At 37.9% G+C, this 26,974-nt stretch overlaps 1 protein-coding gene across 2 annotated transcripts in view; it reads right to left on the bottom strand.

Annotated features, from left to right (window-relative positions):
* Positions 1 to 26,974, bottom strand: part of DNAJC1 (DnaJ heat shock protein family (Hsp40) member C1) — a 91,108-nt gene that overhangs the window by 15,447 nt on the left and 48,687 nt on the right. Inside the window, exon 9 of one of the 2 annotated variants that reach the window (XM_088150394.1) lies at positions 4,012 to 4,131. The exons of the other annotated variant lie outside the window; for it this stretch is intronic. Within the exon in view, the coding sequence (XP_088006520.1) occupies positions 4,012 to 4,131 (120 nt within the window). The remainder of the gene's footprint in view (positions 1 to 4,011; positions 4,132 to 26,974) is intronic. 2 annotated transcript variants of the gene reach the window in all.

Raw genomic sequence — 26,974 nt, 5'->3', positions numbered from 1 at the left:
TATCATCTTCCACTTGCAAGCCTGGCTCTTCTGGGGAGCTAGGGGTAATCTGACCACCTGGATCCTGGAAACTATCAATGCTTCTTTGCTTCTGGTAAAGCACCATCTCTTGAAGAAATCTTCCCTGGACCCAGGGGTGTTAGGTAACTATCACCCGGTCTCCACTATGAACCATCCTAGATGAAGTGGATTATCTGGAACCTTTTCTGTCAGGATTCAGGCCTGAGTCTGGGACAAAGATATCAGTCACTGTCATAATGATCTCTGTTGGGACCTAGATGAGGGGAATGAGACGTTCCTGGTCCTCTTGACTCTCAAAGGCCTTGAATAACCTTTACCAGGCTATTTTACTGGATTGCCTTATTGGGTTGGGGATTGGAGGTACTGTCTTGCTGTGGTTCTGCTCTTTCCTCAGTGGGAGAGTTCTGTCCAAGAAGGGAGGAGAGGTCAGCTGAGACACCTCTGCTTTACAGAGTTCCACAGAGTCCTTTTTCTGCTGCTCTAATACCTATATGAAATTGTTGGATAAATTAGATCATCCAATAGTTTGAAATGCAAAATCATCAGTAGGCAGATGCTCAACTTTATATCACCACCCCAGGTTACACTGCCACGGTTGGGTTCCAACAAATTTTACACCACTCAGTGGACAATATCCAAAGAGGTGTCATATGTTGACCACTGATGTATCATGTGTTGTCACCCCTGTAGTGCTATGAGCCAATTATGGTTGGAAGTTGCTAACCAAGCAAACCAGAAATTGCAACTATCAAACAACTTAAAAATGGCAAAGCTGCAGGTCCTAACCAAGTCAATGTGGAGGTGCTGAAGCCAGGGTATCTGTAGTAGTTGATTATATTCACAGGCTATCCTCAATAGTATGGAAAGAACAGGTCCTGCATAACTGGAAACCTATTAGTATTATGCCTGTGTTTAAAAGGGGTGATAAGGTGTGATGTGAAAACTATCACAGAATCAGCCTTCTGATCATAGTTGGAAAGGTCTTTGTGCATGTTTTCAAAACACACTTACAGTCAATGCAAGAATTCTACACCCAGGTAGAGCAATGTGGTTTTAGATCAGGCCATGGCTGGGTGGGCCAGATTTTCACTGCCAAGCAAGTATTTAAGAAGTATATGGAACAAACAACTGCTGTGTTTATTGATTTTAAGTTTGCCTTTGATAGTGTCCACAGGGACCCCATATGGAAAGTTATTTTGGTGAACAAAGTACCCAACAAAAACATCCAAATCATTTTTGTCTTTTATGGTGGCACCCCTTACAGGGTTAAGGTACATGGTGAGAAAACCAGTCCCTTCACAGTCAAAACAGGAATGAGACAAAGGTGTGTACTACTACCACTGTTGTTCAATGTGGTGACAGATTGGGTGATGGGGAAAAGCCTGGTTGAGCATATAGGAGTTCAATGTGGCACAGATGAGCTAAACTCAGATGCGCCATTCACCAATGATACTGTTTTCATATAAGAATCAGAACTGAACATACAGGAGCTATTCAATGTCCTAAACAAAACAGCGGAGAGGCTCAAACCATGGATAAATGCAAAAAAGATCAAGGCCACACAATTGAAGTCACATGAATTAACTTTGCCTTAAGAGGTGAGCAACTGAGCAGGTGGAATAGTTCAAATACTAGACTCTTTGATCCCTGCATCAATGTTGCTGAATCCACTGATGTTATTGCATGAATTGGTGATGCTGAAGCACCTTTTGCCAGCTTACAGTACCACCTCTGGAAGAAGAAAAACATCACCCTAAACATGAAGATTTCAGTATTCAATGCAGCCACTGTGCCAGTCACTGCCTACTCAGGATCTACAGAAGTTGGAGATGCTTCAGATGAAATGTGTGAAAACAATCCTGGGCGTTTCCTGGCGTGACTGATGGCAGAATGAGGATATTCGACAGATATGCAATCAACTGCTCGCAGCTGAGGATAAGATCCAGCAATCATGTCTTCACTGGTTTGGGCATGTCTGCAGAATGGATGTGCCATGCTTGCCTAGGTGACATGCACTTGGCTGGAAAATGACAAAAAGCATCCCCTAAAAGACTTGTATCAGCCAGATGGAGGCTGAAGCATGGCAGTTGTGTTCTAATGTTACAGAATTTGTAACATCTACTCAGAATAGATAACAGAAGGATATCTGCAGGAACCTATTGGCCATGATAATGATACCATACAATCTGCAGGGCCATACTGATGGTACTAGAGTGCAGGAATTATTACTATTGTTGGTCACATAATCAGCCAAATGTTTAGACTGGATTTGGCATTTTTATCCACCTACTGAGTCTTTCCCAAGGATCTGGGATAGGCTCAGTAGTTCGATATTGTTCGATGGTGTTAAAGGTATTGTCGCAGGATGTAAGCTGTTCCAAGTAAAACTGCCTTGACTGATGGTGATTTTGTCAGTGCTGATGGTCTTCACGTGATGCTCCAGATGTTTTGGGATTGCACCCAAGGCACCTATTACTATTGCTACTATCTTTGCTTCCTTTTGCCATAGTCGTTCAATTTCTATTTGCAGGTCTTTGTATTTTGTGATTTTCTCCAGTTTTTTCTCTTCTATTCTGCTGTCTCCAGGTATTGCAATGTCCACTATCCAGACTTTTTTGTCTCTCTTATTAATTATATAGTACATATTATAATTATAATTATATGCATAATTATAATTATATATCTAAATATATATCTAAATACATTATAATTATAATTATTATTATTTTTCACAGGCTTCCAGTTCCTAGTCCAGCACCTTAACCACTACATCAAACAGACTATAAAAGTGTTTGGTACCCCAGGCTGTAGGGAAGATGCTGTTTATATCCTTTCTTATTGGAAGCTTGGAAGTTGTCAGGGTCTAGATGGGACCCTGAAGCTGAACCTGCAGAAGATGGAGGCACTATTTGTTTACTGAAGCTTTCCATCAAAACCAGTGATATTTCTGGACAGGCAGATATGGGCATGGAAGCAGAGATGCCAAGCTCAGTCATCAGTGCTTCTCTTCTTTTCTCTTCTGTAGAAATCCTTTTTCACTTTTTGCAGATGTTGGTCTAGCTTTCACATATGGTACACAAGGAAATAAAAATTCAGTCTTGATCACAGAAAAGTAGCCTGTCAGGGGAAACAAGTCATTCTTCTGTGGTTCTGCCTCGCACTTGAAAATGGGAAACAGCTGAACTGGGACCAAGTTCCACTGAAGTAAACCGAGCTTCTTTTTAAGTAGATGCATACAGGATTGAACTATTAATGCATTTCCTTGCATTTTCCTAATGAAGTATTTCAGTTGTTGATTAATGCCCAGAGATGCCATATGCCAACAAAAGCCAAACAGCCACTGACAAGCACCCTAATTCTCATACACTCTCCTGATCAGTTTGGACTCAAAAGCATCTGAAGAGAATCCCATTTCTTCTCTCAGGAGCACAACTCCTTTTTAAGTCTATCTTAAAATAAACACCCTTTTATCTTCATAAGCTGACAAATTAGTCATTTTTTTACATCACCATACTCTGCAGTATTGTGCAGACCCCTCACTCCATGGCAAGCGCCCCAAGTTCTAATTAATGGATACCACCTGTCTAAACACTATTAGCTGATGATGTTTCTTTTTTTCCTCTCTCTGCCTCTTTTTCCTTTCTTTTAAGGTCTAAGCAGCAATATTATCTTTATTAAAGTCCCACAAATGTTCTCTTCCAGCAATGAGAGTTTATTACAAAGACTAAAACCAGCATTGTTTTTCTGTTATCAGGTTACAGTAGCTTAAGTCTCTAAGCACTAGAATCCCCATATAGCTGATCAGTTACAGCTGTTAATTGTGGAGAGGGGAGACCAGCTGACATCTGCTTCTTACTCAGTTAGCTAATGCTTCACTTCCAGGTCCTAAAAGGATTGTACTCTCCATCAAAAGACAATGTCTATGTCGGCCTTCTGTACTGCTTGCCTTGTGCTGGTTTGTCCATACAATGCAAATTTGAGTGAACTCACATCTGCCACTGATCGACCCAATTCGTGAGCAATCTTTTCCCATCGACCAGGCGTCCCCCCCGGGAACTTAACCATACTTCTTGTCAGTTGGCTAAGGTCCTCTTCCATCCATTCAGGGGCCTGCAAAATATTTGTAAAACGTTTATTACACCAGGAAATTAGAAGGATTTTTTTTAGAAGCTAAAAACACCAAACACAAGTCTTAAGCAAAGCAATCCAACAAAATATCTTAAAGCAACATCATAAGAATGCTTTTTATGGCTTGTTTAATGGCTCCTACTTGCAGAAGATCCAACTTATCCATTTTATCTAACAGAAGTATACTGTAGATGTATCTTGAAGGCCAAGCTTATCTACTTACAATACAATGGGCAGAGACAGACAAGCATAATTTTCTCTCTCTCTTGTGTGTCTATGCACCCATGTTCACATGCAAGGAAAAAAAATTAAACAGCACCATGTTAAAAATACTTTCCATGGACACATGCTTTAACTTACAGGCATCACAAAAATAGGACACAGAATATATTCCTTGGGGAAGCATATTTAGAAATGATGAACCAGGCTCCTTATTTAACAAAGGAGATATATTTGTTAAGTTATAAATTGCTCTGACAGAAAAGGGATTTGGGGAGATAGTGAATAATGTGTTAAAAACAGCCAAGACTGCATTGCTTCTGAGCATGGCGCACTCACTGGGGAGGGGGGAAAACCCACCAATCAACTTGCGGGCACTTGCATGACACACCCATTGTGAACAAATTCTCCCTTTTCGAATCATTTCTCCAAGCAAAAGGAGCTGTATGGAAAAGGCTTCACAAGCACCCGAAGAGCTATTTCCACCATCCTCTCCTATCAAAAAACCATCTGGATCAGGCTTCCTCTGCACTGATACAGGCAGTAAGCAACAGCTTCCCATTTCTCTTTTATTTCTAAAAGGAGCCTTTTATGACAAATACCTCCCCCTAATCACTATTTCCGATAATGAACAGGCAGGCATCAAGCAGTTTGCATTACAGAGCCATCAGTGCTAAACAACAGTCAGAGGTGAATGACCCCTGGGACCATCTCCACAGCTACAGCAAAGCTTCTGCCTGACACTAATCCTGCCTGTCATTCTCCCACTGTGCTCGAACCACACTGACGTCCGCCTGCTGCACTGCAAGCTGAAACGGGGCCCTCCCTGACTTTTTACTGTCTCCCCCAATCAATGGCTCAAGCGTGCTCTTTTCACCATGTCCAAATGGCAGCTTCACTCATCGTCGGAGGGCCTTGCCCCTTGTTTAAAGGGGCTCCCCAAAGGCATTGCCATTTGCATTCATTTGCAAAGCAAACTACTCTTATTCACTTTGTTCAGGGCGATGAGGAATGCTCCCTGAAGCAGAGAAATTGGCATAAATATACAGCCTGCTGCTTAAAAGACAGTAAATAATAGCCAATAATTGGAAGGATTTTTTCACTCATCCTTCTCTTGTGCCTAGGCATGTCTTTGTCCACCCAATGCCAAAATCATATCTGCCTGGATTATTGTACAACTATCAGTAGTCAGGACAGAATGCAAGAACACACAGTAGATGAAGACGTGTACCGTCATATCGTAACATAGGATGTCCCATTATCAGAACACACACACACATGAAAAATGCAAGTGGCAATGGTTTGGCCTGCAAAGAGGAGGAGCTAATGTCCACTAGACAGTAACACAGCCTTCCACAAGAAGGAGGTTCTGCTAACCACTTCCTCCAAAGCATCACTTAGAGTATGCAAGGTAAAACTGACCGTGCTAGTAGCAGAGTATCAGATGCACCCAGCTGGAAGCCCTTGTCAGTGTACTGTATGACATCGCTTACCATACCAACCCCATCTAATGGGGTTCTGAAGACCCTGCTGCCTCAAAATCAGTTTGCACTATATTAGACAATGTCTGTGAAGCTGCTAAGATTATCCGAAAAGGGAGAGATTCTCCTGCACAAAATGGAGACAGCCTGCGATGTCCACTGAGCTATTCTGGGACATCAACAATTGATTTGTTATTAACAGCTAGAAATGGCCTTGTATACTATTCAACAGATACTCAAGTTCTTTGAAAATCCACAAAGTTCTGAACCCTTTGAAACTGGGGTAGAACAGGAAAGGGGAACAGTTCCCCAAATCCTCTTTAATATATAACTAGATTACATATAAGCGTTTGTATACACATTTGCATAAGTATGTATATAGAGACACACATATTTATATAAACATACATACTCACACCCACGTGCATGTACATGCTCATAATTCTTTTAAAATAGTTTATCCAAAAGAGCACAGCAATAAAGATTCCTCACCTTTGGATTCTCAGCGCACGTATTCATCAGTCCAAAGGGGTGTTTATTGTTAAGATCTGCCTCTTTTTCAAGTTAAAAGTGTCATCCTAGTGGTTAACTACACTGGATGCCTTCTAGATGTATTGGGCATTAAGTATTAAGCCTAAGATAGAAACCTTTATTGTATATCAAATAGTTTGATGTATTTGGCAGTTGTTTATTGATGCCACATTAACTTGGAGTGAAAAATTGAAACAATGTTATGCTTATCAACATTAATGTGTTAGAAATCATAGCTAATACTGATACTGTATAAACTTATTTTTATCTCCAAAGGTTTAAGTTATCTAAACATTAGAGGGTTAATAATCTCTAGACAATATTGTATAAGTACTACTATACTCAAATAATACAATGTACTACTTATGTTTTATAATAATATAGTTAAACAAATTACAGGAGGAAAAAAGGTTTATTGAGGTTACAATTCTCAGACTTCTGAGCCAGCAGGGCCAACCTCCCCCCCCCCCGCACTTGGGGGCTAGGCTGACTGTCCCTCCCAAATGCTGCCTGGGGCATTCTGTAAGTATTATTTTGTGGGTGGAATTCCCTGAACTACAAAGGGGCAACACACAAAATTCTAGTGGACAAAAATGCCCCAGTTAATGTGTTCATTATGCTTTACATAAAGTTCCTTTTTGCTAAATGATGATAACTTGAGCTGAAGCAGAGGTGGGCAACCTTTGGAGATTGTTGGCCTTTGGGAGATCATGGGTATATATTGGGGGTTTCTGAAAGCATCTGGTTACTGGCAGCATTCACAAAATGGTTACCATGAGGGTCTTGTGCAGAGGGAAAATACAAACTTCTGATTGTAGCCAGAAGACAACATTGCTTCTCCTTCTAGTGCCCCCACCGCATCTCTGCCTTTGGGGGAACAAGTGGGTAAATTTCCAATAAAGCAATTTTTTAATTTCATATTTGATTTTATAAAAATTATTTTCCAATTACGTCTTTCCAAGCATACAAGTTTCCTATTTAATTATTTTTAGTCAGAATAATACTTGGCAGGCAACCTGGAGAGAAGAGTCCATGAAATAGATAGAATGTGCAATTTTCCTTTGAACCTTTGAAAAGGGTAAAAGAAACTTATGAATACCAACATACACCCAAAGCACTAACTTAATATGCTTCCTTTCAATTAGGAATTTATTTTCTATTAAGATAATAGGGACGCACCAAATCATTTCTGCAGTGAATCTAATAAACCACTTTAACAATGGCAAATAGAGTATGCAAATACTGTACTCCAGAATCAACTATGCATTTCCACGTTTCTAGGAAAAAAGCTTCTTCCACGCTCTTGACGTTTCCAGAACTGTTACACCTAGAGTTAAGTAAAAGGAATTAGACAGCAGCCAGCCTTGCAGGATATCTGACACTTTACATGGTCTGTAGACACACAGACTGGATGATCTTATACAGATCTGAGAAGCAACCCTTTAAAAGGCGAGATAAAACTGAAAGGCCAATAGCAGAAAAGGACCCACAATGATTACTAAAAGCATAGCTGAGGCTTTCTCTCCAGAAGTCAGACTGATCTAACCAATGTCCACAACTGACACTATGGGAAGTATTTAAAATATTCTACAGCATCCATCCTCAAGCAAGGATCCAGAAGTTTGCCCACCACAATTTCTCCCTTCTCCGAGAAGTTCAGATTCCTGAAATGCAAAACCACAAGCCACTATATTTTAGAAATCGGCCCTCCTCAATCCTGGCAAGGAGAGGAAGAGGAAGAGGCAGTTTGCCTGCTGCTTTTTGTTTGCTGACGAAGAGCCACAGCTTTGTTGTTCTGTTTTTTTTAAGGCTTGCTGAATTTACAGCTCTTAGGCAACAGTTAATTGTGCCTTCAGATGCAGCAGAACCTCCTACAATTCAAGTGCTACAATCATCGAGGAGGGTGGCCACAGTGTGAATTTATTTTCCTGCTCCAAAGCCAATACTATGAGAGTTAAATGAATGCATATGCATAAGCCTTTATCACTTCAAACTACATTTGTCCAATATTACCCAAAACCTGGCCAGAACTCATTTCTATGGTAAAGTAATAGAAGATGCCACATAGCGAGGGGACAGCTGTTGTATCTACACAAGCATCCAGATTTTACATCAGAAAAGCTGTGCTTTGGGATTAAGTCTCCACACTGAATGCTGTGCAGTCAAAAACGAAAAGCGAGAGACAAGAGGCCCTATTTTTAACACAAAAATTAAAAGGGATTTGTGCAGTTCATAAATATTCGTATGATTTGGTGAAAAAACAGAAGGTTACTGTATTACATTTCAATAATGCATATCAACTTCTATTAGCTCATTATGTTTATTGTAGTTTTAAGCAAATGTTATTATATATTTTTCCCTCAGGTAGTTCCAATTTGTAATAATTAAAAATAATTAAAACATAGTGCTTATTTACATGAACATGTATAGTGGATTTCTCTACTTTTGTTGACCCATTGAAGTCTACCTGAATTTTTAGTATTCTGCCATTCATTTTCTTTCTGAAAATTCTATTGCTCTTAGAATTGAAATTATTTTAGTTTCATAATATTTAGCATACTTGAAGTTGGAGGTCTCTACTACTAGCATGCCAAACCTCGTAAAGGTTGCTTAGGGTAAATGCCTAGAATTGTTTTCAAATATCTGCTATCAATTATTTATTTATTTATTAGGGAAAGCAAACTTTAACTCTTATTTTTGGTCAATGACACTACTTAAAGAACTTCAGGATAGTCCAGCACAGTGCTTTCAAACTTGGCAACTTTAAGATGTATGGACTTCAACTCCCAGAATTCTGGGAGTTGAAATCCACAAATCTTAGTTGCCAAGTTTGAAAAACACTGCACTAGCGCATTTATCTGAGTCCTTCAGCACTGTAATGGCAATTAAGGGAAAAAAAGACAATATAGTAAGAGTGAGCTATGGATGCTATAGTCATGGATGCTCATACTTAGAACACATTTGTAAAGAATTTGACAGCAGAGAACAGGCAGCTGCAGTTCTCTTATGTGCAATTCCTGCTGAATCTCTCATGATACTTTGACCTCACCCATGAAGCCACTATCCCCTGTCTACCTGAGGGAGGAAAGGAAAAGAAAGAAAGATAGAAAATCAGAGAAGATGGTTTCTACCATTTTTTCTAAAGATCAATGAGCCTAATAGAGAGGTAGCACAAGGTAGCTGCCTGGGCTATATACATTAATGGTATTTATTCCATAGCAAAGTTAGCACTATTGATTATACTATGTCTCTGAATGTACCTAGTGCACGTCAACAGTGTCATTTCAGAGCATGATGTTTAGAGAAATCTAGTAGATGGTATTTGAGAGAAACACTTTGCAACAGACACATAATCCTTAAGGATCCTTCTATCAACTGACTGGGGAGCCTGCACCTGTTGAATGTCTGTCTGGATACCTCTCTCCCAGCCCCAAGATGACCTAAAAGATTAAGGCAAACTAAGGATCCTGACCTATAAAACAATCATAGCACATGTAACAGAACAAAGTCTTTACAGCTCCCAGAGCACAGATTCTTGCATTACATTTTAATCTCCTGGGTTTTCAAGCACTAATGGAAATTGTGATCATTTTACAATATCACCTTAAAAGCAAAGGTTTTTTTAATTACTAAATATGGTTTATAATAGCATAAAGATCAAATTAAAACAAGCAATAGTTTATACTCTCTCACAGGACCTAAATTAAAGATAAAAAGCACTCTCAATTCTCTAGGTGTCATTACCACCAATTGCCAGTAAGTCCGAGAAAACCCCAAGGTTTAAAAAAAAATAAATATTAAATTTATATCCATTTCTCCATTAAAAATAGGGTTAAGGTGACAAAGAATGAAGTAATTACTAACACATTAAAATACCCAAAAAGATTAAATTTGAGGATTTCTCAGATAAAACTACTGGCAACATAAATCATCTTAAATATCCCAAGTCAGGGTGAATAAAACTTTTTTTGTCCAAAAGCCGTGGAATACAGTTGCCTAACTTATAGCAAGAATTCTGGAGTCTGGAATAGCCCCCAAAAGAGCCCCAGTCTGCATTTATGCCAAATATGCTTCTGCTGGATCTTCAAACGGAGATAGATTCAAATGGAAAAATATGATATTTTAAACATTCTAGCCCCAAGTTGTCATAAGCAACAGTGGAAGCAGCTAACCCATTATATCAAGAAATCCTTATAGTGTCTTTATGCTATCAAAAGCTTTGGTGTACTATCGTGGTTCAGATAATGTTTCCAAGTACTTCTCCAGTACTGATAATGGTCATCCAAATCAGATGTAACTAAGGAGTGCCACAATGGCCAGGTCTGTTCCAGTATCACCAAGAATTGCCAGATTTGGCATACTAATGCTTAGCTGGGCAAGCCTCTGATGAAATCTGGACATCCACTCAGGGCTGAATCCAAGAGGGCACCCAAGCTACAAAATATTTCAGGGAAGCTCAGCTTGATCTCATGCAGGTTCAGTCTGAATTGTTTTTCAGTTGACCAGAGGGATCCTGTCTGGATTAAGCTAGCCAAAACTTTGGAAAGCAGGGTGTGTGTGTTTGTGTGTGTTAGGGGTGGGGAAATCTCCAATGCAGAATAGTATACTCAGAAGATATTTAGTGTGCATAGAATACTGGCTAGCTATGGTTGGAGTGGTGCTCATAATGAGGAAAGCTGAAGTTCAAAGGAAGGTGGAATAGAATGAAATATCCTGCATGAAGTATAGCAAATTGGCTGGAACACTGGAGAGGAAAATTCCATGCTGTGCCATTTTGTTGCAGATCCAACAAAATTTCAGAATATTTTTCAAAGACAGCTCTACATTACAGCATATTACAGAAGTTCAGTTGTGAACAAGTGTACATGTGCCTTATCAAGTTCCAGATGAAACTGGGACCCCAACTTCAACTGTCCAAACATTCAGCAGTAAAGCTCAGCCAGGGAGCAGACCCATTCAAAAGTTGTTAAAAATACAAATTTAACTGGCCAGAAAACCTAAAATCCACCTTTGTGAAGAACTAATGCCAGAAAGGTGTCAAGGCCATTGATGCTGAAAGCTGTTGAGAAGTCTAGCAGAACCAAAAGTAAGGTATTTCCCTTTCTATCCATTTTCCAGAATCGATGAACTAGGACAACCAAACCTTCTTTAGTTTCCAAATAAGATATACTTCAGAGCTGGTCCACCCCACTTTAGAATCTTGCTCTGAAATGATGACATTATCCATCATAGAGGGATTACACAAAAGAATCCTACTACTTTTAAGAGACATTAAATAAAAATATATTCTCACTCAACTAGAACTCTTCTAGCTGATTTAATCAGCCAGAATAGACATGGGTCAATTATCCTCACACTGCTGTCCACATCCTCAAGCCTTATCTTCTGAATAGAAAACAAGCAGATGATAGAGGTACTCAAATCCATGTCCTTTTGTATGTGTTTGCCTGTAAAACTGTATTTTTAAAATTAGTCTGTACAAAAAGCTATATTCAAATATGGATATGAATAACTAATGTAAAGCTTTTTTTCTCTATCAATATGCCATTTATATCATTTATATCTAAATTATCTTTTTGTCTTGTGCTGAGAACGAAATTTCCAAGAAGTTCAAAAGCTGGTAGATAACACAGGAATCTAGGAGATGTGGGAAAGGTCAATTATATTAGAATTTGCAAAGGTTAAACAATCTCCAAGCATTCCCTCTAAGTATCTCTACTAGGATGACATGCAGTGCAGAGCTGAATCAGAATAGATAAAAAAACATTTTATCTGGAGTGTTTCCAGGTAGTCCTCAGCTCACAACCATAATAGGGATCAGAAAATTCATCATTAAGCGGTGCGGTCATTACACAAGGCATCACATAACCACACCTGATTTTATGACTTTTTTGTGGTCGTTGTTAAGTGAATCACAGTCATTAAGTGAATCACATGGTTTCCCATTGATTTTGCTTGTTGAAAGCCAGCTGGGAAGGTCACAAATGGCAATCATAAATCATCATAAATACATGCCAGTTGCCAAGCACCCGAATTTTGATCACAAGACTGCAGGGACACCGTGACAGTCATAAGTCTGATGACCAGTCGTAAATCACTTTTTAAGCGCCATCATAACTTTGAATGGTCGCTAAACGGATGGTTGTAAATGAAGGGCTACCTGTACTAAATTGGTCAGAGTGGTTGAAAGTCGTCTACCAAGCCTTCAAGGTCAAACTTTAGCAACCCCCAGATCACTTACTCATGAAAAATAAGAAAAAGCAATATAGTCAGAAAAATGAAATCTCCTACAATGTATTTTATTACATATTTCATAGAATTTCTTTAAAAATCCAATAGATTGGATCATAAAATGGGAAATAATGTTCAGGAGTAACTACATCAGCCAATCAAATCATTCCTCAAGAGAACATATTAGCTGATTTCTAGATCAGCATTTATTTAATTTGGATACCTTCTAAATGGTATCAACAAAACAAAGGCCACCCAGTGTCTAGTGGCATACAAGCTGTTTATTGTTGTTGTTGTTGTTGTTGTTGTTATGCCTTTGGAGAAAAAAATAAATACTGAAATTTTGCAAGAAGCTAATGATACTAGGGGTTCTATTAAATCTAATCGTTCTATTAAAAGGTGTACTTTTACATTCAATGTATACTGTATACAGTGACAGAACAAAGTGTGTGATCATAATATCTCCTGATTAAAACAGCCAAGGTAAAAAAAAAAAATTAATAAATAAGGTTTTTTAGCATGTTTTCTCTCAACCATAATGCAAAAAAAAGAGAAAAAACCCTATGTTAAAGCTCCAACATATAAGCAAACAAGAAAAGACAATGGAAGTTCTGCGTACAATGTCAAAAGCGAAACAGTTTCATCATAACTTTCAAGATATATTTTCTCTTCTTAAAGCAAATGTTTTTGAAACATAGCAAGAGTTAAGAGTGGAATCACAAATCCAATTTTCTCCATTTTTATCACTGTGTTAGCTATTATAAGAATACCGTTCATGTGTTGGGCAAGAAGAGATACATATAGCCAAATTCTTCATGAGCATCCGCAGGAGAGACAAGTGGGGGCTGCACGTGCAGAAGCTTTTAAGCAAATAGGACCTTTTGACAATGCAGGATGCCTGTCTGCATGAAAGCCTCCACTGGGTTTCCATTAACACTTAATCCTAATCCACAGCTAACAAAACACAATTGATATGTTCATATACCATGCAATGTCTAAACAAACAAAAACTGTATCAGAGTTTAACGTGATGTTTGGTTCACTCAACATGCAAAGAAAATGCCTGTCTTCCCACAACATAATGAACCACAAACTATCTAATCCCATTTTATCTAGAATATTATGCAAACCTAGCCACAAAGACTTCCTACAGATTCTTCTGCTGTAAAGGTGGATACTTGGGAAGGAGCTGTTTTCCATGGCCCTCATCATATTCATGTTTCAGGGTGAGCCTCTTTTAACAGATACATTTACTGAAACATAGTACATCTGTACACCTTTTCTGTAAAAGATCCCACATTCAAAAATAGGTCTGCATGAAAGAACATGGACAGCATGGCTGATTCAGGTCAAGGCTAATCTTGGCCTAATATTTGGGTTTTTGCAATGGCCAATCGGATGCCTCTGTGGCGTTCACAAGCAGGAGGTGGAGGCACAACCATTTTCCACCACGGCTTCCTGCAACATATATTTGGAGCTATGCTGCCATACTAGAAGTAACACTGAATTTAAATTCCCACTAGACTGTTCTCCATGAATTTATCCAATCCCCTTTTAAACCCATCTGAGCTAGTGGCTACCACTTCTGGTGGCAGTGAACCAGATTATTTACTTCTTCCAAATATCTGTGTGCCAACCCTACATACAACTCTATTCTGCATTGTGTTGCTTCTTTTGTCTGTGAAAAATCTCTTTCCAATCAACTTCAAAGGATGACTCCTGATTTTAATGTTCTGAGAGAAAGAGAAGGGTTTTTTCCCCTGCCCACTATCTCCATGTTGTGCATGATTTTACACACCTTGAGCATGTCCTCCTGCATCGCCTTTTTTTCCAAGCTGAAGAATCCCAAATGCTCTGGCCTTTTCCCCTAGGGAATGGTGTTTGAGCCGCCAGATAGTTTTGCTTGCTTCTTGTACAGGTACTTAAGCAAATTCATTTATGGCACAGGTCCTAGGAAAATGGCAAATGCTCAGCAATGAACTCATTACTCTCCTCCTTGTTAATATCTGGATGTCTGATATTTCTGAATTTGTCTTACAAAACAATTGAGTTTTTGTCCTTTTTTCTATTGACTCAGTCTCTTTTCCCCACTGATATTGTTTTAATTTACTCAAATTTTAATCATATTCTTTTAAATGTTGGTGGTTAATTCCTTGGGAGCGTTCAATGCTCTGAGACAGAGGAACAGAAAATAAATACTTTAATAACCCACACTGTATTTTCCCAGAACCAGAGGCTTCAACATGCTAAGGGTTAAAAATCCATTGTAAATATTAGTATTAACATTACTGCATTTAAAAAAAGCTTGAATACTTTTTATTAATGAAAGTGAGCAGATAAACTTCATTTTGCTTCTATTTTGAACCATTCATGCTTCTGACAGGCAATGTAATGTAACACTTGTGGATCTTTGCCCTGCAAGCAACATAATAAACTCTAGGAGCAACAAAGAAAAGATAGAGGAAAAAGAGGGCTATATCTGAGATTTTAGGGGGGGAAAATGTTTACAATTTTGAATGCATCGGAAATATACATTAGAAAGGCTACTATTGCAGACATGCATCTAATACAGCACAATATAAATACAAAATGTAATAAGGTTTAACAAAGTTATCAAACAGGAAAGACACCTGGATTCTATCTTGGCATTTGACTTTGAAAAAGTCAGGCATGCTTGTATCTGCATCCTCCATTTAAACAGAGATAATGAAGCACACTTCACTTTTGCACTGAATAAGCAACAGCAATAAGGACACTTTCTGGTCAGAGGGCAGGACCAGAGAGGAGCTAATACCTCTTGCCAATATGTCACTTAGGGAATAAGCCAGAAGGTATGTGTTCAAATGGAGACAGAATTCTTGGACCAAGTTGCTTGGGAGCTCACTGCTCTCCTGCCCAACAGTTGGAGAAAAGTTTGGCAGTAGATTCACTTCTCCCAGTTCAAATGATGCTGTCTCCAAAAGCAGGTCAGATGGACCGCTGGGATAAAAATTGCCTGAGTAGTATCAGCAAAGGTTCCCAAAAACATTTCAAGGCAATAATAGTATATTGCAACTCTCTTCGTAATTAAAAAAACAAAAACTATTAAAACTAATTTTAAAGAGAACATTATTTTAAAAAGACACCTTGACATTCTTGTAATGTGACCTAGGTCTTGGTCTTTTATGAAGTTATTAAAGAAGTCTGCACGTGCAAAAATGAGGTGTAACATACAAATCCTGCATTTGGTATATTCAGTGAATGAAAGACTTCGTATCTATTAAGGCAGTGTTTCTCAACCTTAGCAACTCTTAGATGTCTGGACTTCAATTCCCAGAATTCCCCATAGCTAGGGAATTCTGGGAGTTAAAGTCCAAACATCTTAAAGTTGCCAAGGTTGAGAAACACTGTATTAAGGGATACTTCCAGAAGGCAACAATAAACTAACACAGGGGATGCAACTATTGGTATATTATATCTCAGAAATCATTTATCATATCTTTTTCTCAATGATCACTTTAAAAAAAGAAATTATCTGACCTGAAATCAGCAGTTAGAATTTGTTCTAAGTACTTGAATGTGTTCTTTTCTTCTACCCAATGCTCTCATAAATTAATCTGACAATATGAGCAGGGCAAAGGGTTAGCAGTCATGCCATCAAACTAGCATACAAACTGATAACCAGCCAGCAGAACTCCTAAGTATGGACTTTCATTTAAACAAGAAAAAGAGCATTTGGCTTTTAGTATATCTTCTTGATCACTGTAAGAACCAAGGTCCCCGCAGTCTAATTGTATCTTAGGGTTGCTCCCATAATGAGAGGAGGGTGGGATGGAGAGCTTCAAGCAGGAATAGCAGCTGTTGGAAAATAAAACACTCTCCCTTCCCTTATTTTTCTTCATGTCTCACCCACCTGACAGAAAAGTGTCAGAGAAAAGGTGTTATGGATGAGAAAAATCAGAAACAAGAACCAAGGTCCTTCTTCTTCTTCTAGGATTCTCTGGACAATAATGGGAATATCCTATTACTGGGTGAAATGTGATCCTTTGACCTAAATGCTGAATCCAGCTTTCAGTACCAGAACCATTTCATTTATACCTTAACTCTAAATTCAGCTGCATTTATATGTTAAATATAATGGCTCCTTAAAAAGCCAGCCCTACTGTTTGAAATGAGGTAGACCACAACAGATGGAAAATTGGAGCAACCTCCACTTAAACCAGAGCAGTTGCTTTAGTTTACCTAAGACACATGGCTCTCCAGAGTGATTTGTTACCCGGCCCTATAACCTCTCACTCTCTGAAAGCATATTTGAAAAGATGACACAGGTCTTTAATGTGTTCGGCCACATTCATCAACAACTTCACTTTGTAAACTTTCTAAATCAACAACTTTAATGGCAAAACTCAACTATCACATAGTGATCTGCAACACAGGAACGTTTGTTTATAGCTGTATTAGTACAATTTAACAATAATTTTTATAAAAATGCTAGCACTAGAACAGAACAGAACTAATCTAACAAGCCCTTTATGCAGAACAAGCCCACCCTGCTTTTTCTTAGAAATAGGAGGAAAAAGAGAGAGGGCATATGAATGCTGACAAGAAAAAGAGAGATTACTGCAACAGAACAGAACTCATCCAGCTCTAGTCAGATGAAGAATTATTGCTTTCTCTGTCACTCAAACCATTTCCCAGCCACCCCCTCAACAGACCCCTGAGCACCTCAACAGTCAGTGACAGAAACAGAACGCTGCTGAATAAAAATTCCCCATTCAGTCATCTTTGATGTAGCTTGGTACAACAAATATGATTGATATGAACAGTTTCTGTGAAGAAAATTCTGCTTCTTTTTCATCCATTAAAGCAGTCATTACCATCACATTTTTTACTTTGAGGCTATCATTAACTAGCCCAATTAAGAACATATCAATTCTGACATTCCTATCTCCTGAGTATCATCACCAGGTCTCTAGATGGACCATAATTAAGATGATTATTTCTGATCTTTGCTGTTTCTGCATACTTGACAATATTGGCCAGATTAATTTATAGTAGATATTTTCAATTACATAGAATAAAACCTATTACCACATTTTCACCAGTTGCAATTGTTTAACATATTGATGATCAATGCATTGATAATGTTACTTAGAGCTATAGTATATCCATAATTCCATTTACATTAGGCTACTTTTATAATATGCTTTATATTGTTGGGGCTCATACAGAGTATTTGACTTCCTTCAAAAGCTAAGGACAGATTTCACTGACAATAATAAAATTAAATAAATGACTATTCAAAACTTATCTCAGTCAGCTCCCATTGATACCAAAACATGGAGGGGAGGGGATGGCAAAATAGCTATCAAAGGGAAGCCAAGGATAACAGATTGAGAAAAACAGTTGTGTGAATTATTAATTAACCAATGTTCTTCTACACTATATAAGGCTTCCTCTACTCGCCAGCTTCATATTAAAAAATGCAGGGGGCATTATAAACAATTATCAGCAAAAAATACTAACTAAATGGATCCCTTGTTTTAATTTACAATAAGGACATTACGTACACTGAGATTTACAACTAGTCACACATAAATATAGCTCTGGAAGTATTAAAATTATATTTCAGGTTAATTTAAAGTAACTGGTATATATTGATATTTTAAATTGTTTTGTCATAATTATCCCAGTACAGTAATAATTGGAAATGGTTTGCCTCTACCTCTCATGAAGGTGCCAAATGAGTCAAGTTATGTAGGCAAGCTAACGTTTCCCTTTCCACCTCTCCCCAAAATCCATCAGAGGATGGCTCAGAGAATATATCCTATGCGGATGTAGACTCTAGTTTAGATGCAGAAAATAGCCCGCCAAAGGAATAAATTAGTCCCAAGAAATAATACGAGTGTCCCATTCTCCATCAGATCAAATCAATCTCAAGAGGCAAACAAGTATATCAAGCTATGGTAAATCTTTCCTACAGACCAAAAAAAAAAAAGCTCTTGAAACATTTCTTTTTATCTAATATAAAATAGCAAAAGGGAACAGCAGCATCCTTAATATATGCTCTCACAATCTTAGCACCAAAATCTCCTTTTTGCAACCCTAAAACAACTTCCAATCACAATGAAAATGAAGTTTCCCATGATTAGCTGTATTTTAAGTGCTAAACTAAGCTGAAGTTGCCTTAGAAATCCATATCCTAGCTCAACTTGAGCTCAACTGAACAAGAGTTGGACTTTCAGTATTTCTTTCATGCTCTCTAATGGTTATCTGAATTTGTGCAGCCCAAATACGTTAGCCCCACCAACAGCTCTTTTATTTCTTCCCATATTATTTATAGGATATAAATGAATCACAGTGTCTTCAAAGAGTCTATGATTTGCCTTAGGATTGACTGTGAACAGTGCACAATTTAACAGCAAGCAAATGTCAGGAAAATTAGCACCTAAGATATACAAAAGCCAACTAAATATCTTCAATTTAAAAGTTTCTCTTTCTTGAGTTTCCACTATCTGCTTCTCAAACTGACACAGCTTCCCTTCTCTTGACATATCAGTCTAAACATTTGCTTTTTGATAGTCAAATTCTGACTGGCAGTGTTGATAAGAGACCAATTCTCTAACAATGGTTGGTCTGGAAAACAAGAAAACAAATAGGAAGTCCACTGTTTAATGAAGAACAGAACAAAAAACCCACAAAGATGTTTCTGGCTTAATGCTGGCTCTGTTAAGTTTGCAGCAAGGGCTGGAGAAAAGTATCAATGCTTCAGCTGGGTTTCAGCTAAATACAAAAGTAAAAACTAGTTTACAAGCTTGTCTGCTAATGCTTTTAACCACAGAGGGTGAAATCCTTTGAAATCCAAATTTACTGAGAATTAATATAAGCAATTCATGGAACAGTTATCTTCAATGGAACAAAGCATTTGTATGCACGTGCCCTGCAATGTTGAGATTTTCACTTTCAAATTGTTAAAGCAACTTCCTAAAAATGTGTGGAGTACAGCATAGGAACTATATTGCAATACAAATGCAAAAAAAAAAAAAAGACTCTATTATTCTGTAAACCAGAATTCCTAAGTTTTAAGGATTTAAGGAATTAAAATGCAGTTTTTAATTGAAAGACTAATGCATTTAGTAGCACTCAGCAGAAAATATTCACTTATTTATTTTCTGATTAAGACAATTGCATAGAAACTAATTCAGAAAAGATGAGAAGTTCTCTACATTAAATTTCTTTATAAGGCACTGAGGCATATAGGATTTCATTGGAAAAATCATCAGTTGTGGGGAGACTAAGCCAAATGATGTTTTCAAAATACAAATGTTTTGGTTAATGAAACCAATTTATTTGTTTATCTGTAATGTTGATTTCTATCCTTTGATTAATCATCATTTTGATTTGGTAGGACTAAGCAGTTAAAACATAGAATGAACAATTCAATATGATGTACGCTGTACTGGATTATTTATTTCATGTATTTATTTCACACTGTTTATGTACCACAAATTACAAACACTCCATGTTCTTCACACAGCACATTAAAAACATATTAAAACTACATAACAGCAATCATTGCATTTCCACCAAAAACCAAGCAAACCAAGAAGAAAGCTTGCTGGCTCTTCCTCCCCTTAAAATGGTGAGTAGCACCATGTTCAAGCACCCATCCATAATTTGGAATTGGATAGTATAGTAAAAGCAAAAAAGCTGATTTCACTTATAATATTGCTAACACTCTTTCCTGTTGCATCATTCCGTTATATATTTTCCATGTTGATTTTCCATTAGAAATGGCTAGTAAGTCTTCAAGAAACTGTCTTTAAATCTTCTTTAAAAGACATACATGAACAACTTTTATGTATCTTGTACAATGTAAATTCCAACAATTCTATTAAGACGTATTACAACTATCCTGATATCTTGCAAATGTTGTCTTCCTTCCTTCCTTCCTTCCTTCCATTACTTTCTATGATAATTTAATCTTTACATAAAAATTCAAGAAATGTGTTTACCTTCCTCTTCAGAAGTACTGTTTGTCCAGCTTATTCATATGCAGATGTGTAATTCAAGATTAATCAACTGAAACCCACACTATTAATCAACTATGACCTCATAAACCATTAACTAAACAGATGCAATAATGCTTTTTAAAAAAATATTATTTCTTTCATATTTATAAAGTATTTCCAGTCTTAATAATAGTTATAGCACAATGGCAAACACAGCTTCCAAGACTAAGTCCTCTTTCCCATTTCAGTCTGATCAACTTTATCTAGATTAGCTGTAAAACCGTCTACAGCAAACTGGTGCCCTCCAGATGTGTCACATCTAGTTATTACATTTTTACAGAATCACCCATAGCAAAACAAAAACAAAACAGTGGAGAACCTTGATTTTCTAAGAAATGAGTGTATCTGGCCAAGAAAAAAACATCAGAGATACTGTGGTAATATAATTGCTATAATTATAATTGCTAGAACACTAGGAATGCTCACCCTGTCACAAAGCAATCTCTAGTCAAAATCTCTCCTGATGACTAAACCACACTGCTGGGTTGTTGGATATTTAAAAAAAAAAGGGGGGGGATGTAGGGAAAAACCTGAGCTGCTTCTAGGAAAGGAAGAAAAAAAAATGATAAAGTAGTATTTAAAGAACCACAGATTTCATTAATTAGAATTAGTTTTGTAATTTTAGCTATTACACTTCCTGCATCTTTTGTTAGATTTTGAGCAATTATCTAACTGAGCAATTACATCCAGGCCATTATTGAAATCCAGAAATCTGCATATAAATACTAAGTGCAATAAAGTATGCATTTATTATATGCAAAAAGGTACAAATCTATAACATGATGGATTTTTTCTTAGTTTTCTAGTATATTCAATTGCTAACTTATTGGCTGAAACTAAATATCTTACAGCTTATTTATTTTTTAAGTTGGATCAGACTACTTTTAAACACAGGTGGTCCTCGACTTATGACCATTCGTTTAGTGACCATTCAAAGTTACGACAGCACTGAAAAAAGTTATTTGCGACTGGTCCTCGGACTTACAACTGTCACAGTGTCCCCATGGTGACGTGATCAAAATTCGGGTACATGGCAACTGGCATGTATTTATGACAGTTGAAGCATCCCTGGGTCACATGATTGCTATTTGTGACCTTCCCAGCTGGCTTCCAACAAGCAAAATCAATGGGAAACCATGTGAATCACTTAACGACCACATGATTTGCTTAACGACTACCACAAAAAATGTCATAAAATCGGGTGCAGTCACGTGATGCCTTGCTTAATGACCACATTGCTAAAGACAAATTTTCCAGTCCCTATTGTGGTCGTAAGTCAAGGACTACCTGTATAAAAAACTTCTGTTAGAATAAGAAGCAGGTAAACTGTCAAGCCCAGCCCAAGAACAACGGTGAAACAGTCAAGTTCAGTTCAGTTCCTATATGCCATATAGATAGAATCTTGTCAGACTAAATCTGTACTACTACAATCAGTAGATATACCCTGGGAGATTCTACGGGGTAGCTATTCTGAACCTCTTATGCTTCCCATGCTCCACCTCTGGACTATGTTGTCTTTTGTCTCTTTGTCCTTCCTGGAATGCATCCCCTCCTTCCTGATAGCCTTGTTGCAATCCACCACATCACCCTCCCCTTTGCAGATACATTCCATCACATAAACTGATCATCAAGAGAAGTCATTGTTCTTCTCTATTCTATATTGATCAGACCATACTTAGAATATTGTATTCAGCTCTGGGCACCACATTTTAGGAAAGAAATTAATAAACTGGAGCGTGTTCAAAGGGACCTGAAAGAAAAAGATTAAGAATGGATGTAGGCATTGGATATGCTTAGCCTAAAGAAGAATACCACAGGGAGACATGAAAGCTGTCTTTAAGTATCTGAAAGGTTGTCATGTAGAAGTCTGGGCAAAATTTTTCAGAGACATTCCAGAAGACAGGACAAGACACAGTGGGTTTAAATGCAAATTTCCAGAGCCAAAAAGATTACATCCTAGGGCACTGAAAGAAATAACAGAGGGAATTATGGATCCACTCTCAGTAATCTTTGAGAATGACTGGATGGGGGAGTTGAGGGGCACTTGTCAGATTTCCAGACGATACAAAACTGAGAGCCATGGCTAATACTTTAAATCAATGTTTTTCAAACTTGGCAACTTTAAGATGTATGGACTTCAACTCCCAGAATCCCCCAGCCAGCCAACTTCCAGTGGGAGTTGAAGTCCACACATCTTAAAGTTGCCAAGTTTGAGAAACACTACTTTAAATGAAAGACAGAAGTTTCAAAAAGATCTAGGCAGGCACGGGCAAGGGCTGAAATAAATAGGATGGCTTTTAACAGGGAGAAATGTAGAGTTCTGTATTTGGGTAGGAAAAATGAAAAGCACAAGTATAGCATGGGATAACCTGGCTTGGCAGCAGTACATGTGAAAAGGATTTGGGTATTCTTGTCACCCACACATTAAACATGAGCCAGCAATATGATGCAGCCGCTAAAAAGGCAGTGCTATCTTCAGGTGCATTACCTGTACAGGAGTTCAAAGTCTGGTTTACAGATCTAATTAATCTATCTACTCTGCCCTAGTCAGATACTATTTGGAGTACTGTGCCCAGATTTGGGCAGCACAGTTAAAAAAAGGATAGTGACAAACTGGAGTGAGTTCAGAGGAGGACTACCAAGATGGCGAATGGTCTGGAAACCAAGCCCTAGAAGGAACAGTTCAAGGATCTGGGTATGTTTTGCTTCAAGAAAAAATGACTAAGGGGAGATATGACAGCAATCTTCAAATATCTGAAGTGTTGTCACATAGAAGATAAGGTGGGCTCATTCTCTGTTGCCCCACTACAAAAAAGGAGGTTCAGGCTAGATCCCAGGGGTACTTTCTGACTGCACAGGCTGGTCAGCCAGTGGAACAGGTTGCCATATGATTTGATGAGTCCTCTTTTGTCACAGGCCTTCAAACAAAGGCTGGATGGCCATATGTCACAAATACTCTAGAGCAGTGTTGTCCAAACTTGGCCACTTTAAGATGAGTGGACTTCAACTCCCAGAATTCCCCAGCCAGCCATGCTGGCTGGGGAATTCTGGGAGTTGAAGTCCACTCACCTTAAAGTGGCCAAGTTTGGACAACACTGCTTGAGAGGATCCTGCATACCAGGAAAAAAATCTTAACTGTTAAAGAGCTGTTCACTAATGAAACAGACTGCCCCAGGAGGTAGTGGACTCTCTTCTGCTGGAGATGTCTAAACAGAGGCTGGCTGGATTCAGTAGGTTCCTGCACTGGGCAGGGAGGTGAATCAGGTATGTCTTCCAACCCTTCCATTCTATAATTCTGAGGCAGTGTTTGCCTCAGCAGTTCTGATACCATCAAAACATTAAGTAGTACAACAAAATCTAAAGCTGATCTTTATTCATAACACTTTTTTAAAAGACCAGATAGTACCACAATGTTCATAGTTTCAATTTTCAAAAAGAAAGTCAGACAATCCCTATTTTTGCCATGCTCTTCTGCTTGTAAACTAGGAATAGCATCACACTTTGAAAAGCAGGATCTCAGAGTACAATTTTTTTAAACAGGCAACATTTCAAAAGGGCTTGCTCAACACACTTCCTCCCCCCCATCACATGCCTTTTATCTCTTCTTTAAGAATTGTGAGTGCACAATCCATGGCCTGTAAGCCACATGCAGCCCAACCAATGCCCCCACTGCACTCTTGGGAGAGGGAAAAGTCATCCTTTCTTTGTCTTGGAGGTTTTCAGGTTTGAGTTAAGAAACAAAATAAGTGTCTTAGATTTTGTAGACTCAGCAAAATTTGATGCTATTGATTTGCATCATATGGCACTTATATTTTGAAAAAAAACAAGAGCGATATCATCATAGAAACAGCCAGAAAGAGTAAGAATACTTTCTGCTTGAATCCTAAAACAAGTTTGCCAAAACATACTCCTTAATAATGACCCCACTTAATAATACAGGTAGTCCTTACTTAACAACTGCAATTGGGACCGGCAACTCCATCACTAAGTGGAGTGATTGTTAAGTATGACGTCATGTAACCGCACCAACTTACATCAATTCCCACTGCAGTCGTTAAGCGAGTCCTGCAGGGTTGTTAAGCGCGATGTCACATACTGTGTCATGTGACCTTCCCTGCCAGCTTCCCCACTGACTTTGCTTGTTAGAAGCCAGCAAATGGTGATCAAGTGACCATGGGATGCTGCAACTGTTGTAAATGTGCACTGGTTGCCAAGCACCCAAATTGTAATCACATGACCATGGGATGTTGTGACGTCCACAACTTCCGAGGACCCGTTGCAAGTCTCCTTTTTCAGCACCGTCATAACTTCGAACAGTCACTGAGCAAGTGGTCGGTAAGTGAGGACTCCTATACAATGACCTCTTAGATGGATGATAGATATGCAATTAAATAGCAACAAGAGTAATCTGATAGGCATATTAATAGGATCTATAAAGACACCAGCTTTTCTATGGAAGCCAAGAAAGATACACAGACCACTGGGGGGAAATGTGAACACTGTCCCTCCCCCCCAATTTTCTTGCTAACCAGAAAACCCCTCTCCCATGCTGTTACATCTCTTTGCATGCTCTCTATATAACAGAGAGAAAATTTATCAGAGAATGGGCATTTTGTTCGCTTGCAAACTTCTTTATTTTTAAACCTGGAAATCAACTGAAATATGAAGGGATAAAGCTCACTATAACACTGATGATTATTATTAATTTATTTTAAAACAGCTTTAAGTATTTAATTTTCATTTACCACCCACCTTTAAAATCATTTAATGGGAGCCCCCGCTCTTTTGTTCAAAGGCTATCCAAGTCCTCAACCCAATAGAGTTGTACTTCTTGCCTTAACACCAAGAAATAGCTACTTGTGCAGTTTCATGGAACAGAAGGGCAGCTGCAAACAGCAAAACCAATTATGCGTGAGGACAGGATTAACAATAGGCAAAATAACTTTAAGAGGCAGATAAGTTCATAATCATAAGGTAAAGAAATAGCTGAGGATGGAAGCCTGAACCAAACCATATAAAAATATTCCTTAGGGTCCACTTCCTTCTTGTTCAGTAGAAATAAAATGCATAGAGGAGACAAACTTAGGAATTAATTTGAATCATGAATTAAAACAAGGAGAGCTATTCAATATGATTGCTCTTTAAACCAATCTTCTTCTTCTTTAAAAAAGATATTGGGCACTCTTTAGACACTAGGCAATTGCTCCCATGTCCTTTGGGCACAACTTAAAAAAAAAAAACTCTCTTCAAAAATATCAATTAGCCTAGATATACTATTCCAAAAAAGTAGAACACAACTTCTCCCCCATCATAACATCCAAATATGTTATAATTCTGGCTTCCTTTACCCTTTTGTAGCTAATGAATAAGCTGTATAGCTTATTGATTAAAAATACTACCACTTTATTGCTCCAGCTTGATTCCTCCTCCTAATAGAGTTTCTAAACAAGCCATGGTTTTAGTATACTATGCAAAGAAATTCTGGATTGTTTCCTTCTTAACCATGATCTGCATTTGGCTTCTACGTCTTGGCTTCTGAGAAATGGGTCATGGCTGGAATGCCATATTAAATAAACCACGGAAGGCATGAGATTTCATGCAAACCACAAGGAACTGATTATTTCATTAAAGCCAGAATTCTGGATTAGCATGGCATATGAATATATTGTTGGATATTCAGTTACAAACTTTAAATATAAATAGTTTCAAGTGTCCAACTAAGAGTCCAAATCAGTCTCTTCACCTCTTCACTGGGCTAGGTTCACTACCTGAAAGCTACTGCCAAGATTGCCTACAGCAACACATGTAGTTGCTTTTCTGACATTTTCTCAGCTCACATTAAAATATTAGATTCAAAACTGCTCTTATTTCCTGAAAACACATATGCATTACAGCTCTATGTGGGTTCATTTTACCCCAACATAAAACAATGTTTGTTCATAAATAGATCAATTCTGGTTGAGATGGAAGAATACACACAGACACCAGGTTGTCTGAAATGGCTCCTGACAGATCAGAGAACTTTAAAAGTAGCCTTTGAAACCACAAAAAAAGATGGCTTTAAAAGAATGGAAATGTATGTACATATGCCAAGAATCTGAAACCTAGCTCCAAAGTTTAAATATCTTAATGCTTCTTTAAACACAATATTTATTTTAATACCCATATTTTTTTTAAAAAATCTAGAATTAGTATATCATTTTAACAGCATAGGATACAAGCCAGTTAAGAGTTCCTGTTGCCTGTATGTTGCTCACTATATTCAGCTAGTTTATTTTATTTATTTATTTAAGTTTATTTATTTATATATCA

Source organism: Python bivittatus, unplaced genomic scaffold, assembly GCF_059951505.1.
Source record: "Python bivittatus isolate LINGU-HERP-01145 unplaced genomic scaffold, Pbiv_v1 ctg000610_np1212, whole genome shotgun sequence".
NCBI classification, from domain to species: domain Eukaryota; kingdom Metazoa; phylum Chordata; class Lepidosauria; order Squamata; family Pythonidae; genus Python; species Python bivittatus.
Note: the sequence above shows the minus strand (reverse complement) of the source record. Positions and strands in the feature narration are given on the sequence as shown.